At 43.3% G+C, this 13,913-nt stretch overlaps 1 protein-coding gene across 8 annotated transcripts in view; it reads left to right on the top strand.

Annotated features, from left to right (window-relative positions):
- CYRIB (CYFIP related Rac1 interactor B) overlaps positions 1 to 10,367 on the top strand; it is an 83,520-nt gene extending 73,153 nt beyond the window's left edge. For all 8 annotated transcript variants that reach the window (XM_054985782.1, XM_054985777.1, XM_054985773.1 and 5 more), the window contains 10 exons: positions 57 to 139; positions 647 to 768; positions 2,006 to 2,111; positions 2,786 to 2,922; positions 4,144 to 4,221; positions 4,337 to 4,453; positions 5,428 to 5,507; positions 7,320 to 7,446; positions 8,021 to 8,091; positions 9,516 to 10,367. In XM_054985782.1, the coding sequence (XP_054841757.1) occupies positions 67 to 139; positions 647 to 768; positions 2,006 to 2,111; positions 2,786 to 2,922; positions 4,144 to 4,221; positions 4,337 to 4,453; positions 5,428 to 5,507; positions 7,320 to 7,446; positions 8,021 to 8,091; positions 9,516 to 9,579 (975 nt within the window). In that variant the 5' untranslated portion in view covers positions 57 to 66 and the 3' untranslated portion in view covers positions 9,580 to 10,367. The remainder of the gene's footprint in view (positions 1 to 56; positions 140 to 646; positions 769 to 2,005; positions 2,112 to 2,785; positions 2,923 to 4,143; positions 4,222 to 4,336; positions 4,454 to 5,427; positions 5,508 to 7,319; positions 7,447 to 8,020; positions 8,092 to 9,515) is intronic.
- The last annotated feature ends 3,546 nt before the right edge of the window (positions 10,368 to 13,913 follow it).

Genomic DNA, 13,913 nt, shown 5'->3' with positions numbered 1-13,913 from the left:
CTGTACTTTCTCCTACTTGTGACCCCTTAAACAGTCTTCTCTCCTTTTTTCCACAGGTGTCTTAACATGGGAAACCTTCTTAAAGTTTTGACATGCACAGACCTTGAGCAGGGACCAAACTTTTTCCTTGATTTTGAAAGTGAGAGCTTTATATATATCTAAAACTATATATATGTATATTGCACAAGGTTTTTTTGTGTGTGTTTTCTCTCAGTAAGCCATAGGATTACTGTTTCCATTATATGCTATCGGCACATTGCTATCCCTCTGGAGTGTGCCTCTTTCTGTGGCAAATCTGCTTTTTTGGCTCCAGTGAACAGTGCTCACCAGTGACACTTCTTTGAGAGTGCTGTTAACAGATTGGAAGCCAGTGCCATCTTAAAATAGAATTATTGGTGAAAGAAAATGAATAGGTAGAGGTAAATTGAGTGCATGTATTCCAGTTGTCATATGGCAATTGCGAGAGTGCTGTTTTTGAAAAATCTTAGCCTTGAATAACTCTCCAGAGCTGTTACTGTAATACTTGAAAGCACACACATATATATATACATACACAAACACCACAATAAGAAGCATGTACAGTGGTGTGTGTACTTGAAATGGAAGTAACTGCCAGAATGACGTAATTTGCTCTTTTGTTGTTTAGATGCTCAGCCTACAGAGTCAGAAAAAGAAATTTATAATCAGGTAAACGTAGTGTTAAAGGATGCAGAAGGAATCCTGGAAGACTTGCAGTCCTACAGAGGAGCTGGTCACGAAATACGAGAGGTAAAGCATAGACACTATAACTTTTTAAGAATGAATTACTTCTGATCATATAGTATATTTAGCGTGCAAAGTGTGAGATTCCGTATCTAGCTTGCCCTCTCAGCAGCCCCGTAAAGAAGGCCACTGTGGCTTTCTGCATATATGTAGGAGCTCTATTTCTTGTTCGTTGCGTGCCACCTGCCCTTAGAGTTGCACTTCTCCATCAAGGCACTGTGCTTCCTTGGCATTTAGATATTGATGTAGGGCCTCAAGTTCCGCTGCTTTGAGGAATATTCAAATAATTTGGGGGAGGGTGGCAAGAGCAGTTCGTCAGTGGTCGAGCATGTGCCTTTATTTATTTATTTACTTATTTACTTTGTTTATACCCAAAGTGGATCGCAACATTCTCCCCTTCTCCATTTTATCCTCACAACAACCCTGTGAGGCAGGTTAGGCTGTAAGAGTGATACATGGGCCCAAGGTCACCCTGCAGCTTCCATGGCTGAGTGGAGATTGGATCCCAGGTGTCCCAGATCCTGGTCAGATACACTCCAACCCCAGCCTTGGCCTGTTTTCTTTGGCTGTAGGAGCCAGTACCAAAATGTGCATGGCAGACTCATGACCATGTTTTCTAATAAATGCTGGCTACTAGTCACTTCATAGTTTCTCATAATTTTATTCAAGCTATAATATGACAAAATAAATATGGGGCTAACCCTGGCTGTCATCATAATAAAAACCTCATAATAAAATCACTGCCTAAAATACAACACGGCACCATGACATTTTTAGGCGCCGTGGCAACCTGGTCCCTGGGATTTGTTGAGACCTGAGCTAACCACTGCACAACTCTGGCTATTATACACAAGTTCCAGGTTCAACCCCCTGCTACATTGAGCCAGGTGGACCAGTGGTCTGAATCCATATAAAGCATCTTTGCAAGTCTCTTCAGCACTTTGGTTAACAACTCTACTCCCCTTCCTCCAACCACCCTTTTTGCTGCAGTTCTATGATCTTCATTTTCTCCACGGGAATTACTAAAGAGTGTGAAAGAGAGTTTGTTTAGTGAAGACCTCCTCTGGGTACTCCTCCCTCTTCCTTACCTCCTCCAGGTCCACCACCCTAGCCATCAGGGACATACAAATAGTGGCTGTATTTTGTGTTCTTATGGTGTGGTCTTCCCATGTTAGGTGGGTCTCAAACAAAGGTGATATCACATATGTTGAAGCAACATCCTTGCATGTGTTCCATTTTGCAGGCAATACAGCATCCCAGCGATGAGAGGCTCCAAGAGAAAGCATGGGGTGCAGTTGTTCCTCTTGTGGGCAAACTAAAGAAATTCTATGAATTTTCTCAAAGGTTAGGTATGTATCAGTAACAAGCAGTGAGTTGACCTTTTCCATATCTCTGGAGATGTATTTTAGATTAGCCGGGCATTCCAAGGTGTTAAATAACTTTTAGCATGGTTCAGCTGAATGAAATTACTGCATGGGACTCCCAAGGCTATATCCCCAAGCAGAAGTGTTGCTTTTTGCTGTTCTGTTACTTAATTTCCTATCCTAGCATTATCTAGTTACCGCTATTAGCTGCATTGTAAGAAGACTGATCAAGATGGGTAGCCGTGTTAGTCTGCCTGTAGCAGTAGAAAGAGCAAGAGTCACAAAAACTCAGACCCTACCACAAATTTAGTTAGTCTTATAGGTGCCACTGGACTCTTGGGATCTGAAGAAGTGAGCTGTGACTCATGACCCTACCACAAATTTAGTTAGTCTTATAGGTGCCACTGGACTCTTGGGATCTGAAGAAGTGAGCTGTGACTCATGAAAGCTCAGACCCTACCACAAATTTTGTTAGTCTTATAGGTGCTACTGGACTCTTGCTCTTTTCTACTGTGAGCAAGATTATTTTCTTTGGCCTCTGAACTTACGATACCCAGTATATACTTGTGTCCCACTTTTTGTAGCCGTTTAATGCTCCAGGATGTTTGATATATTGATGCTGTTCTATAGGCGCCCTTGCTTCCCCTGTTTCCATGTAGAAGCTGCATTACGAGGTCTTCTTGGGGCCCTGACGAGCACCCCGTATTCTCCCACGCAGCACCTGGAGCGAGAGCAGGCTCTTGCCAAGCAGTTTGCAGAAATCCTTCACTTCACACTCCGGTTTGACGAGCTGAAGGTAAGTGCAGAATATTTTCCTTGCTTATTTACTTGACATTCTGACTCACTGAGACTCGAGGCAAATCACAGACTATGAACAGTGCAATCAGACAGCATAAGATATCAAATAAACAGTGCAATAGGACTGGGATTACAAAGTGAGAAAAATGATGCAAAAGAAAAAGGTATCAGCTGTGATAACATCATAAACAATGCAGAAATTAAAAGCTGAAGACAGCGAGGTAAGAGCAAGGCACGCTATACAATTCCATTATATTACAGCCCTTTTAGCTTTACAAAAATGCCCTCCTGAATAAATAATTTATTAATGGTGCTTGCCCATTTGGATGGGCACGAAGCATCTCTGACTCACTGAGATACTTGTTCACTCATCAGACCTTGGTCAGGCTGGCGGGGAATTCCTAGGGGACATGTTAGCCTCCGTTGTTGAGCAACACCTAGTGGAGGAAGGTACTAAATCCAGTCTACTGACTTGTGCAGGTCTGTTAACTGGCAAAAGCTGCTAAAGGTCTTTGCACTGGGTAGTGCAGCTACACCATCATCATGCCCCTGAGCTTCCTGCCCCATTGGCGGTAGTTACTGGTATGTAGCCAAGACTGGCTGCTCCTACCAAGTACTATTTGGTACATCACTCGCTGTCTTGGTGTTTGAATTTTTGGAGTCTGTTTCACGAAGCAGCTGGGATCATGACTCTCCATGTTCCCTCCTGGTTTTGCTAATCAGAGCAGCCCCCTGCAACATTGTGTTATACTTCTAAATGAAAAAAAAAATGAACAGCCAAACCAGGCAGGGATGCAAGCGTTTGACCCGTGCCTCCCCTCTGGCCCCAGTGTGAATTGGAGCCCCATTCAATTTCATTGGGTTTTTTTTAGAAATAAACAGAGATCCGTGATCTTCCATTGTTGCCTGATTTGATCCAGTGTCCCAACTATTGAAAATCTGGCCCCAGCATAATACTATATAAGGCCAGATCCTAGACTCCTAATCCAGTGCAATGTTTTGACAAGTGTTCTTTGCCGGTCACTCTTGATTTCAAGTTCACTAGTGCTCTCAAAGTAGGATTTGTATGTATGAAATTCTTTGGAAAGGCTCAAACAACGCTTAACTTTTGCACCATTTCAGACTTGTGGAGTCTTAAGACACCCCCCGCCCCGGATGAGACAGGATATCTAAATTGAAATGTTGATTAGATAAAATATACTTATTTTCTTACTTCCAGATGACAAATCCCGCTATACAGAATGATTTCAGCTATTACAGAAGAACCTTGAGTCGTATGAGAATCAATAATGTTCCAGTAGGTAACCTCCTAGTTCAAGTGAATAAAGTGCTTCTTTATCATCCTTTCCCCACTCATCCATTTATTCAAAACCAGTGAAGACTGGGGTCTTTTGTCTTCTCTGTTTTGGTAGGCAGAAGGGGAAAACGAAGTAAACAACGAGTTGGCCAACAGAATGTCTTTATTTTACGCTGAAGCAACGCCGATGCTGAAAACCTTAAGCGATGCCACAACAAAATTTGTTTCAGAGGTAAATGCACAAACAGTCTCTCCTAGGGATGGTAACTTTCCTGAAATGGCAAGTTTGCTTTGCAGAGGTAATGCATGTACTGCCACGGAGTCTCTGCCTTAGAGAATTTTATGTGAATCTCGTTATTCACTTTCTGTGAAGTATACCAGTCAAAAATTTGGAACGTTGTAGAATTTGGAGCTCCCAGGCTTAGTGGGATAGGATCTGGGATAGGATGGGTAATCTTGTCAAGCCTTCACAAAAATTGGGGGGCCCTGTGGCGGAAATGGTTGGAGTCGGGCAGGTCCCCGGTGTGGTGTGATTCTTGTCTAGGCGGTTTCTCTTTCCCCCCCTTGCCCCTCCTCCCCTCCCCGCCTGGCTTCCGTACCCCTCCTCATCTCGTCCCACCCGCAGCCATCGGCATGATCCTGCTGGAGGTCAACAACCGCATAATTGAGGATACGCTTGCACTCAAGTTCAAGGGCAAAGCCTCCAGAAACTCAAAAATTCAGAATCACTCCAGTTTATGGAAGGGCTGCAGTTCATTGGCAAAACCTCTGTTTTCCATGAAGAAGTTTCCTGGTTCAGTCTCCTCTTAAAAGATAGTAGCAGCAATTGAGAAAAAGCCGCTGACCTTCCTAGTAGACAGTACCGAACTAAACAAGCCAGTGGTCTGACAGTATAAAGTACATTCAAATATGTGTGTCCCAAATTCCTGCTGTGCCCTCTCCAGTAATTGACGCTCATGGAGAGGGGAATATATCATTTAATAGCCAGCTTGCCAACGAGGGCATCAACGTTGCATGACTAGGCTATAAAAACCTGCTCAGTTGACTGTTTAAAGGTGAATGTGTGTTGTATAATTCCCTTGACCTATTTCTCAGCCGCCTCATCAACACAGTGAAGGTAATAATAATCTGTCTTGCTCTTAGAACAAGCCAGTAAACTCTAGAATCCTCTGCACTTCAGTAACTCCTTTCCCCCTGTGTTTACAGAATAAAAATTTACCCATCGAAAATACCACAGACTGCTTAAGCACCATGGCCAGTGTTTGCCGAGTCATGCTGGAAACCCCGTAAGTAGAAATGCTGCTTCAGACATACCTTCGTTCTTTTTGCATGGGTCTGAAGCCGAGTGGCTTTTATATAAGGCTTGAAGCCTATTAAAATGTTTCAAGCCTTATATAAAATGACCATGCTTTCCAAATGAGCGTTGTGCAATCCATGGATAGAACTTTGATTAAGCTTGTAAACCTATTTGTGGAATACCAAAACCTCAAAGATGGTGATATGTGCCCCAAAGAAGACTGCAGTTGGGTTTAGGTGGAACTCATCAAGCCTGACAGGCAGAGGAGAAGAAGGGACAGGAAGTCTCTGTCATCCCCTCTAATTCAAATGTGGCCCAATGATGGAGGCAGTGATAAGGAACGCTTCCCCTGCATCCCATCCCATAAGCAGGGTGTGGCTAAGGAAGGAGATGATGCCACAAAGGGGCAATGAGGGCTCTTTTTGACCCTTCCACAGTGTTGCTGGTGGGAGGGGGGGTAATGGGCCAGCACTAGCTTCTGTCCTGCTTGTAGGGCTGCTAAGGGGCACCTGGTCAGCCACTGTGTGAAACCAGGTGCAAAGCTAAATGAATCCTTGGTCTGATCCCGGACAGCTGTTCTTGCGTGTCCAGCCCTTAACAGGGCACTCCAGCTTCTCCTTGGGGACAAACACCAACATTAATCTCTCCAACCGGCCCCCTGAAAGCTGAAAAGAAGCCACAGACATAGGAAACCCTTGGAACGAGGAGCTTGCACGCATCTGGATGTTTTGTCGTCGGTTAATTATGCCAGGGCTAGATAATCTCTAGCATCTTGTTTGCTTTTGGTCTGGCCCCAGATCAAGAAGGGGTGTGTGGAAAAGGGGTGGATTTCTAGGGAGCTTTGTCTGAAGATGTCCGGAGGCTGGATGGGGGGCAGAGGGAAGTGCTCCTTTAGGAGCCACTTCTGTTGTACCTGATGAAGAGGGGGCCCAGCACAGTCGCAGAGCAGCTCTGCCGGAAACACTCTGCTGATCTTGGAGGTGGCGAGGTGAGCAGTGGTGTGTGGCGCTGTGAAGGCCGCCTTGCCTCTGCTGCCTCCAGCCAGGTTATTGCCATAAGGAATCTTGAGCTCCTTCGCTTGGTAGCCTATAACTACTTAGATGTCACAGATGGAGAACCACTTCCTTCTTCTGCAGATCTCTGTTCAAAATTCTTCATTTGCAACTGCCCCATTTACTAGTTTGGAGGTGTTCTGAATATATCTAATTAAGCTGGGTACGCATCGCTTTGCAGGCTCTCTTGGGAATATTGTTTAATATTTTAAAAGTGGGGCTTATTGGAAGGCCTCTCCATCGTTTTTGCAAATGATTTTATCTCATACATAATTCAGAAAAATGGCTGAACTGTGCGTACTCGGCTGAAGCACAAGCTGTACATTGCTAGAGCGCATCTTACACTGGCAGCTCTCTCTTTCATTACACAGCTGAATCAGAAACTGTGATCTATGGGTGGGTCAGGGCTGCAGCAGCCTTGGTTGTAATCTCTGATCACAGTTGAATTTGTGGCTCGAAATACCTCCAACTGTGAACCTGCTTCAACCCATTAACATGCGATTAATCATCACAATGGTTTTAGCAAGTTGTGTCCTGCAGTGCGGCACTGTCAGGAGAAATGGCCAGGCACCAGCCCTTGTGGCTCAAGGCTGTGTCCTTTTTGTGAGTATTTGTGTCTCTTACAGGGTCATTATCTTTTGGAAGGGTGCTCCACTGGAGCCGTGTATGTATTGCAACTCAAATTGCTTGTGTGAGAGTTCTGCTTTCTGTAACTACGTTTTTGTTTGTGTGTTCACGAAAACTTGTAGGGAATACAGAAGCCGGTTCACAAATGAGGAAACGGTATCGTTCTGCTTGAGGGTAATGGTTGGTGTGATCATTCTGTACGACCACGTGCATCCAGTAGGCGCTTTTGCTAAAACTTCCAAAATTGATGTAAGTGATTATACAAATACCCCGTCCCCTTGCCCACATCCATGCGTTCTCCCCAGGAACAAAGATCTTAATACATTGGGAGTGCTTCTTAGAGTTAATGCATGCGCGGCTGAGGACTGGAGTGCTTGCTTTGTGTGCAGAAGATCTTAGATTCAACCCTGGCATCTCTGTTATAAAGGCAGCAAAGACCTCTGAGCCCATGGACAGCTGCTGCTGCTCAGTGTAGACCATGCAGTATCAGATGGACTGGCAATAAAAGGGAAACCTTGCATGTTCATACTTGGGGCCAGTTCACACATTACATGGCTCTTGCATACAAGCGATGGTGCTGTTTCCAGGCTCAGGACTTGTTGGAGCTGTTGTTCATGTGAACCAGTATGTCTCTGTTGAGTGGTTCTCTGTGTGGGTTCTCTTGCTTTATTGTGAGGGCTGGTGGCATTTTGTGAAGATGTGAGAATTGTGGAAGTCCATGCAGATCAGAACTTTTGTTTAAAATAAGTGTTTGCAGGCTGTGGAATGGTTTCGCCCACCCAGACCCACTTCTGACTTTTTCTTTCTTTCTCCTCATTTCCAGATGAAAGGTTGCATCAAGGTTCTCAAAGACCAGCCTCCCAACAGTGTAGAAGGCCTTCTAAATGCTCTCAGGTACTTAACTCTTTAATGTGGAATTGTTCCAAGTTCTGTCTTACGGCAAATTGACAGTGAGCCCAGTGATTGGCACCTGTTGGCACAGCGACCATCCAAGCACAACACTTGGTGGGACTTCTCGGCTCTGCCCTGACCGGGTAGAAGTGCCGTTATGGGTGACTCGGAGGTTTTCCTTTGCTTCTGGCTTGTTGGACAAGGCTGCCAATGAGGAGCCGTTTGTTACTGTTGCTGCTTCTTATTGCATAGAAATAGATATTGAGAAAATTGCCCTTGACGAGCCCGACAGCTTGGGTTGCTATCCTGAGCAGAGTTAACTTGAATAGACTTAGAAAGGTGCAACTCTCCTTCATATTGAACATCAGTTGAATAGCTTGGAATGAGGTCTAAACCTGTCTCTTTATTTTTTGCTTGGGAGCAGGGTCATGTGTTCTCCATTTTTAATAATAATTTTAAAAAATTAAAATTCAGCACCCAGAAAAAAACTAAATTCAGTGACATTTATAATATTTTATGTCATATAAATAATACAGCACAAGGTTTATTCTGCAGTTTCTTGCTATTTTAAATATTTCCAGTTGTACCAGTTACAGGGAGAGGCAAGGACACTGGAAATGTCATTCAGTTTTCTCTTTCTGAGTGCTGAGATTCCTTGGACATTGTCCCGACGTACTCAAAGGATACCTTCCTAACCCCAAGGGACTAGGAACTTGTTTTTTCTTGCCATTCATTTAAAATGAATGCCGAACTCTGCACCCCTTATTTCATTCTCTGTGCTTCCTGCAAATGATATCATCTAAATTGCTGTGCTTAAGATAGCAGAGGTTTAATAACTGCCTGGCTCTGTAGAACTGCAGTGTCAAGAACTAGTACAGAACTGCAGTTATGGGGGCACTGGAAGTTTTCCACAGTATTTGCAGAAATGCCTAATGTCTAGCACTGTTTAAAGTCATTTGTATGTCATTTATACAAGGGATCTTCTGAGCAAGTTAAAACTAGTTAAAGCACACCAGTAATAAAATTTAAAAAAAGAAATGGAGCCATCAGCCAAAAAGTAACCTCAAGTTATACTTCAACAATATCTTAAACCTCAGTTAAGATACAAAAACTTTGCAGCTGATTTAACTGGCATTGGAATTAGCAAAGAATTTAGTAAGATGTATGTAGCGTTGTGCTAGAAAGAAGGAGAGGGGTCAAGTTTTCCTTGAGAAGAAGGAGCAAAGCCTCTTTCTCAGATCCTTTGGGTGCCCCCAATTCAGAGGACCAGGTAGGGACAAATCAGCTTTCCAGATGACCAGAGTTGCCCCCCCCCACTGGAACATATATTTATGTCCTCCCCCCCTTGACTTTTAAAGGATCGGGCTGCTCGTTAAGAAAAATTCAGTTTATGCATTGGTAACTTCTTTTCTACCCTCCCTTTATAGGTACACAACAAAACATTTGAATGATGAGACTACCTCCAAGCAAATTAAATCAATGTTGCAATAACGGTTACCTGGAAATTATGCCCTGCTGTATAAAGAAGACAGTATTCTGCAATGACTGAGATGCACAGATCTTTTTTTAAAAAATTTTAAGTGATTGCAACTACTATCTTGTTCGGTCTGGCTTTTGATTGTTTTCCTTCTCATCCTCTCTTCCCCGCCCCCCCTTTTTTAAAAATCACGTTCTCATTCTCGAGTCTGTTGATAACTTCTTTTTCTGTGCCAAACTCAATTAAAAGTATGAACTCTGGAAGGTATTTTTTACCTTTCAGAACGGCCATTTTGCGTGGCAGCTAATTCTGCATTGCATATTGGATTTCTCTGTACTGGGGAGAATTCTGTGACTTGAACTAAATATTTTTAAACGTGTTTTTTTTCCCTTTTGTTTTTTGAAAAACTAATATTTAATATTGCTTCTCGTGCATGGCGACACTGCCTATTTCTGCTATTTAAAAAGAAAAGAAACCTTCAGTGACTTCATTTTCTATTGCAGCTTTTTCATGTGCAACCGGAAGAAAACTTAAGAACAGGTTTGTTTAAATTAACTGTGTTTGTACAAATGGTACCCAACACAAACTTTTTTTTAAGAAAAAAAAAAGAATCGAGTAAAAACTGTTTGTTTTTAAAAAAATTAAGTTTGCATTTTGACTCGTTTTTGTAAGGATGTATGTCGTACTTTAATAACTAAGGTTTAAAAAAAAGTGGTGTGTGCGTAGCCAAATTACGTATGCATGTTCATGTCAAATGACTGGCTGTGGAGACAATAATAAAAAACGGCTTTCATTTTTCTAAGTGTGGTTTGTTTCTCCAGTATTTGTTGGGGGAGGACCCTGATATAAGCAGGGTTTTTTTTCCAGATTCTTTAAAAGTTTTTAAAATAAAAGAACCAGTAAGATGCACAGTGCAGTCCTATACTATACTCTAGTCTAAGACTGTTAATCTCACTGGGTTTAGACTGGAGTAATTCTACATAGGATTGCAAGTAATCACCCTGGCTGTTAACTCCTGTACTGTACAGTACTGTGCATATTTTCTTGGAAGCAAGCCCCGGTATGTTGAGTGAAATTTACACCCAGGTAAGTGTGCAGAAGATTGCAGTCTTTGAAGGCCTTGGCCATGATTCAGCTAAATTAAGTGATGACTTAAGTCTTGCTGAAACTAAAGGAGCAGCATAGTCATACCCACGTTTTTTTTTCTGGGAAAAGAGGTGGTGGAACTCAGTGGGTTGCTCTGGGAGAAAATGGTCACATGGCTGGTGGCCCCGCCCCCTAATCTCCAGACTAATCTAAACCCCCCTCTGTCTGGAGATCAGGGGGCGGGGCCACCAGCCATGTGACCATTTTCAAGAGGTTTCGGAACTCCATTCCACTGCGTTCCAGCTGAAAAAAAGCCCTGGTCATACCTAACTTGGGACCAAGATTGATAAACCTTGAGGAATCCAGGATTAAGACCTACTTAAAAATAATAATAATAAGCAGCACCATGTGGCTCTCTTGGAAACTGGGAAAAGGTGTGTTCAACCCTTTCTTCCCAGGCCCCTCCTGCTGTGTAAATCACCCCTTCAAAGCTGATGTTTCCTTCCCAGGAGGGGGAGGAGGCAGACAAGTAGGTCTCCTCCCTCCCCTTGCAGAATTGATTGTAACTTGGGAAAGGTGTCTGAGCTATTAAGAGGGCTGGAGGGGAAGAGTTAAACGCTCCTTTCCCCAGTCTCCAAAACAGCCATATGGTATTGCCTATTTGATTCTTACGTTCTGTTGCATTTTAATAGAGCTCAGCCACGGTTGCCTTCACCTGGACTGGTGCTTTACTGTCCCAGCTCATTTCAGAAATTGGCTGCATCGAAACATTGTGATGAGCCAAGATTAAATTACAAGGCCGGACACGAACATAGCGTCTTGCTGTGCTTGCGCAATTCCTCCCACCTCTCTGCTCCTTGCAGTCAAGGACCACATCTTCCTGGTTTGATCAGTTTCCTGTTCATCAGGACATCTGGAGGCGACTGCATCAGAAAGTGCTGAAACAAGGAAGTTTTGAATCCAGATCCATTTGCAAAAGGAGAATGAAGGGGGTAGGTGTGAGCCACTAGCCTGGCAACAGACTGTGTTCATGCCCAATCTGCTAAACTTTGGCTTGTTTTGGACATCTGGACGCTTGTTTTGGACATCTGGTTCGTTATCCACTCATCTACTGCCTCAAAGTTTCAATCATGCTTGTTACTGAAAGTAGTTTTTTAACTCACTTTTCTAGTATATCAAAGCTGATAGAAAACATGTTTACAATAGGCAGATTCCCAAAAACTGCACCTGACAAGATGCATGCTGCAAAGGAGATTTTGGTCTTGTGTTTTCCCAAAAGGCATCATCTTGTATGACTTGGGATTGCAGAGCCTTTTTGAAGCATTGAGGAGGTTGGGATAGCCATTGATTGCTATTCACATTTTAAAAAAACCTCCTGAACATGCCTGGTGGTGGAAAGTGCCCTCAAGTCATAGATGACTTACGGCGACCCCTGGCAGGGTTTTCATGGCAAGAGAGTCTAACAGAGGTGGTTTGCCATTGCCTGCCTCTGCAAACCTGATCTTTGTTGGAGATTTCCCTTCCAGTTACTTACCAAGGCTAACCCTACTTAGCTTCTGAGATCTGACGAGATCAGGCTCAACTGGGCTATCCCATGTCAGGGCTGGAACACAGCTACTGAAACTTTAAAATACAATCAATAAAACCAACATTAAAATCTAAGGCAAAAGCTGTAAGAGGAATTCACACATCTTCACAACAGCCTCTTCTAAGCATGCCTGCAGGAGACATCAGTAGGAAGGAGAAATGTTTGTCCTTCACTAATTTACTGCCACTTCAGCAATGGTAATATTTCTCTGGTGAGTATTTTTTACAGGTAATGTAACCACAAGGTGACATTTCCCTGTCATTGTTCTATGGTCATTTTTACACATGCCCCCATATGGTGAAATGGAGACAAATCATGTGAAATTTACCTCAAACCTGTTTCCAGTGCTCAGCAATAGTGTGAGTTTGCTCACCATATGATATGAATTTATCTTTGGATATTAGCTAGGTATGTATTGCTTTGTTTACAGGACTGTCCAGTTTGCTGGTGAAAAAAGGCAAAATGCTGCAGCTCGACTATTAGCAGGAGCGAGCAGGAGCATGAAAATCACTCCCATCCTACAGTCACTCCATTGGCTACCTATCAGTTACCGTGCTCAATTCAAGGTATTGGTTATTACATACAAAGCTCTTCATGGCCTTGGCCCAGCATACCTAAGGGACTGCCTCCCTCCCTATGTCCCTCCACGGCAGCTTCGCTGATCAGAACAGGTTCTCTTGCAGGTGCCAGTCTGCACGCGGGCGAAATCAACAGCAGCCTGTACATGGGCTTTCTCTATGTTGCCTTGCATATTATCTGTTGCTTTGAATATGTACTCCTATAAACTACCTGTGCTTCATGTTATCTAATGTCAGTCCTAGAATTAATTGTGTTCTGTTTCAGCAATTCTTCAGCTCTGTATTGGATCCTTGCTAAGGCTGTCTTTTAAAAACCCTATGACATTTTGTTTATGGAAATGCCCTTGATACTGTATGGAAATGTCCTTGATATTGATTGTACTAATCTCACACTATGTAATCCGCCTTGAGTCTCAGTGAGAAAGGCGGACTATAAATGACGTACACAAATAAATGAATAAATGAATAAACCTCCCACATTTGGTGATAGGGTATGAATGAAACCAAAATCAATCCTAATCTTCTTTTAGGGGGTGAGCCTGATCTCGAGATGTTTTCCATCCTTACAACTTTATGAAGTGTGTTTTGACCAATGAGAGAAGCAGAAGAAACAAACAAGGCTGTACTTGCGCTACAATTCTGTACATTTGCAGAAAAAATACATCGTTTTTGGCACAGGATTCAGCCCAAATTTGAGTGAAGAGCTGGAGAGTTCCTGGAATTACAACTGATTTCCAGACAACAGAGATCAGTTCTGGAGAAAACGGCAGCTTTGGAGGACAGACTCTCTGGCATTATACCCTACTGACTGCTTTCCCCTCTGCAAACCCCGTCCTTTCCTAGGCTTCACCGCAGAATGTTCAGGAATTTCTCAACCCAGAGTTGGCAGGCAGTTTGCTGGAGCACGTGGCTTTGGTGCTAAGCCCTTCCATATGCCCAAGGCCCATGGATTTTAACGAGCCAAAACAGCTTACTGGTGCAGCATGTGGCATGGTACAGAACCATTGGCTCATTTATACACCAAAACAATGAAACATTTGTACAATCCAGGAAGGGGGATGAATAGGAAAAATGGGGTGGGTGGGAAACCAAATTT

This window comes from Eublepharis macularius, chromosome 7 (assembly GCF_028583425.1).
Source record: "Eublepharis macularius isolate TG4126 chromosome 7, MPM_Emac_v1.0, whole genome shotgun sequence".
Classification (NCBI taxonomy): domain Eukaryota; kingdom Metazoa; phylum Chordata; class Lepidosauria; order Squamata; family Eublepharidae; genus Eublepharis; species Eublepharis macularius.
Note: the sequence above shows the minus strand (reverse complement) of the source record. Positions and strands in the feature narration are given on the sequence as shown.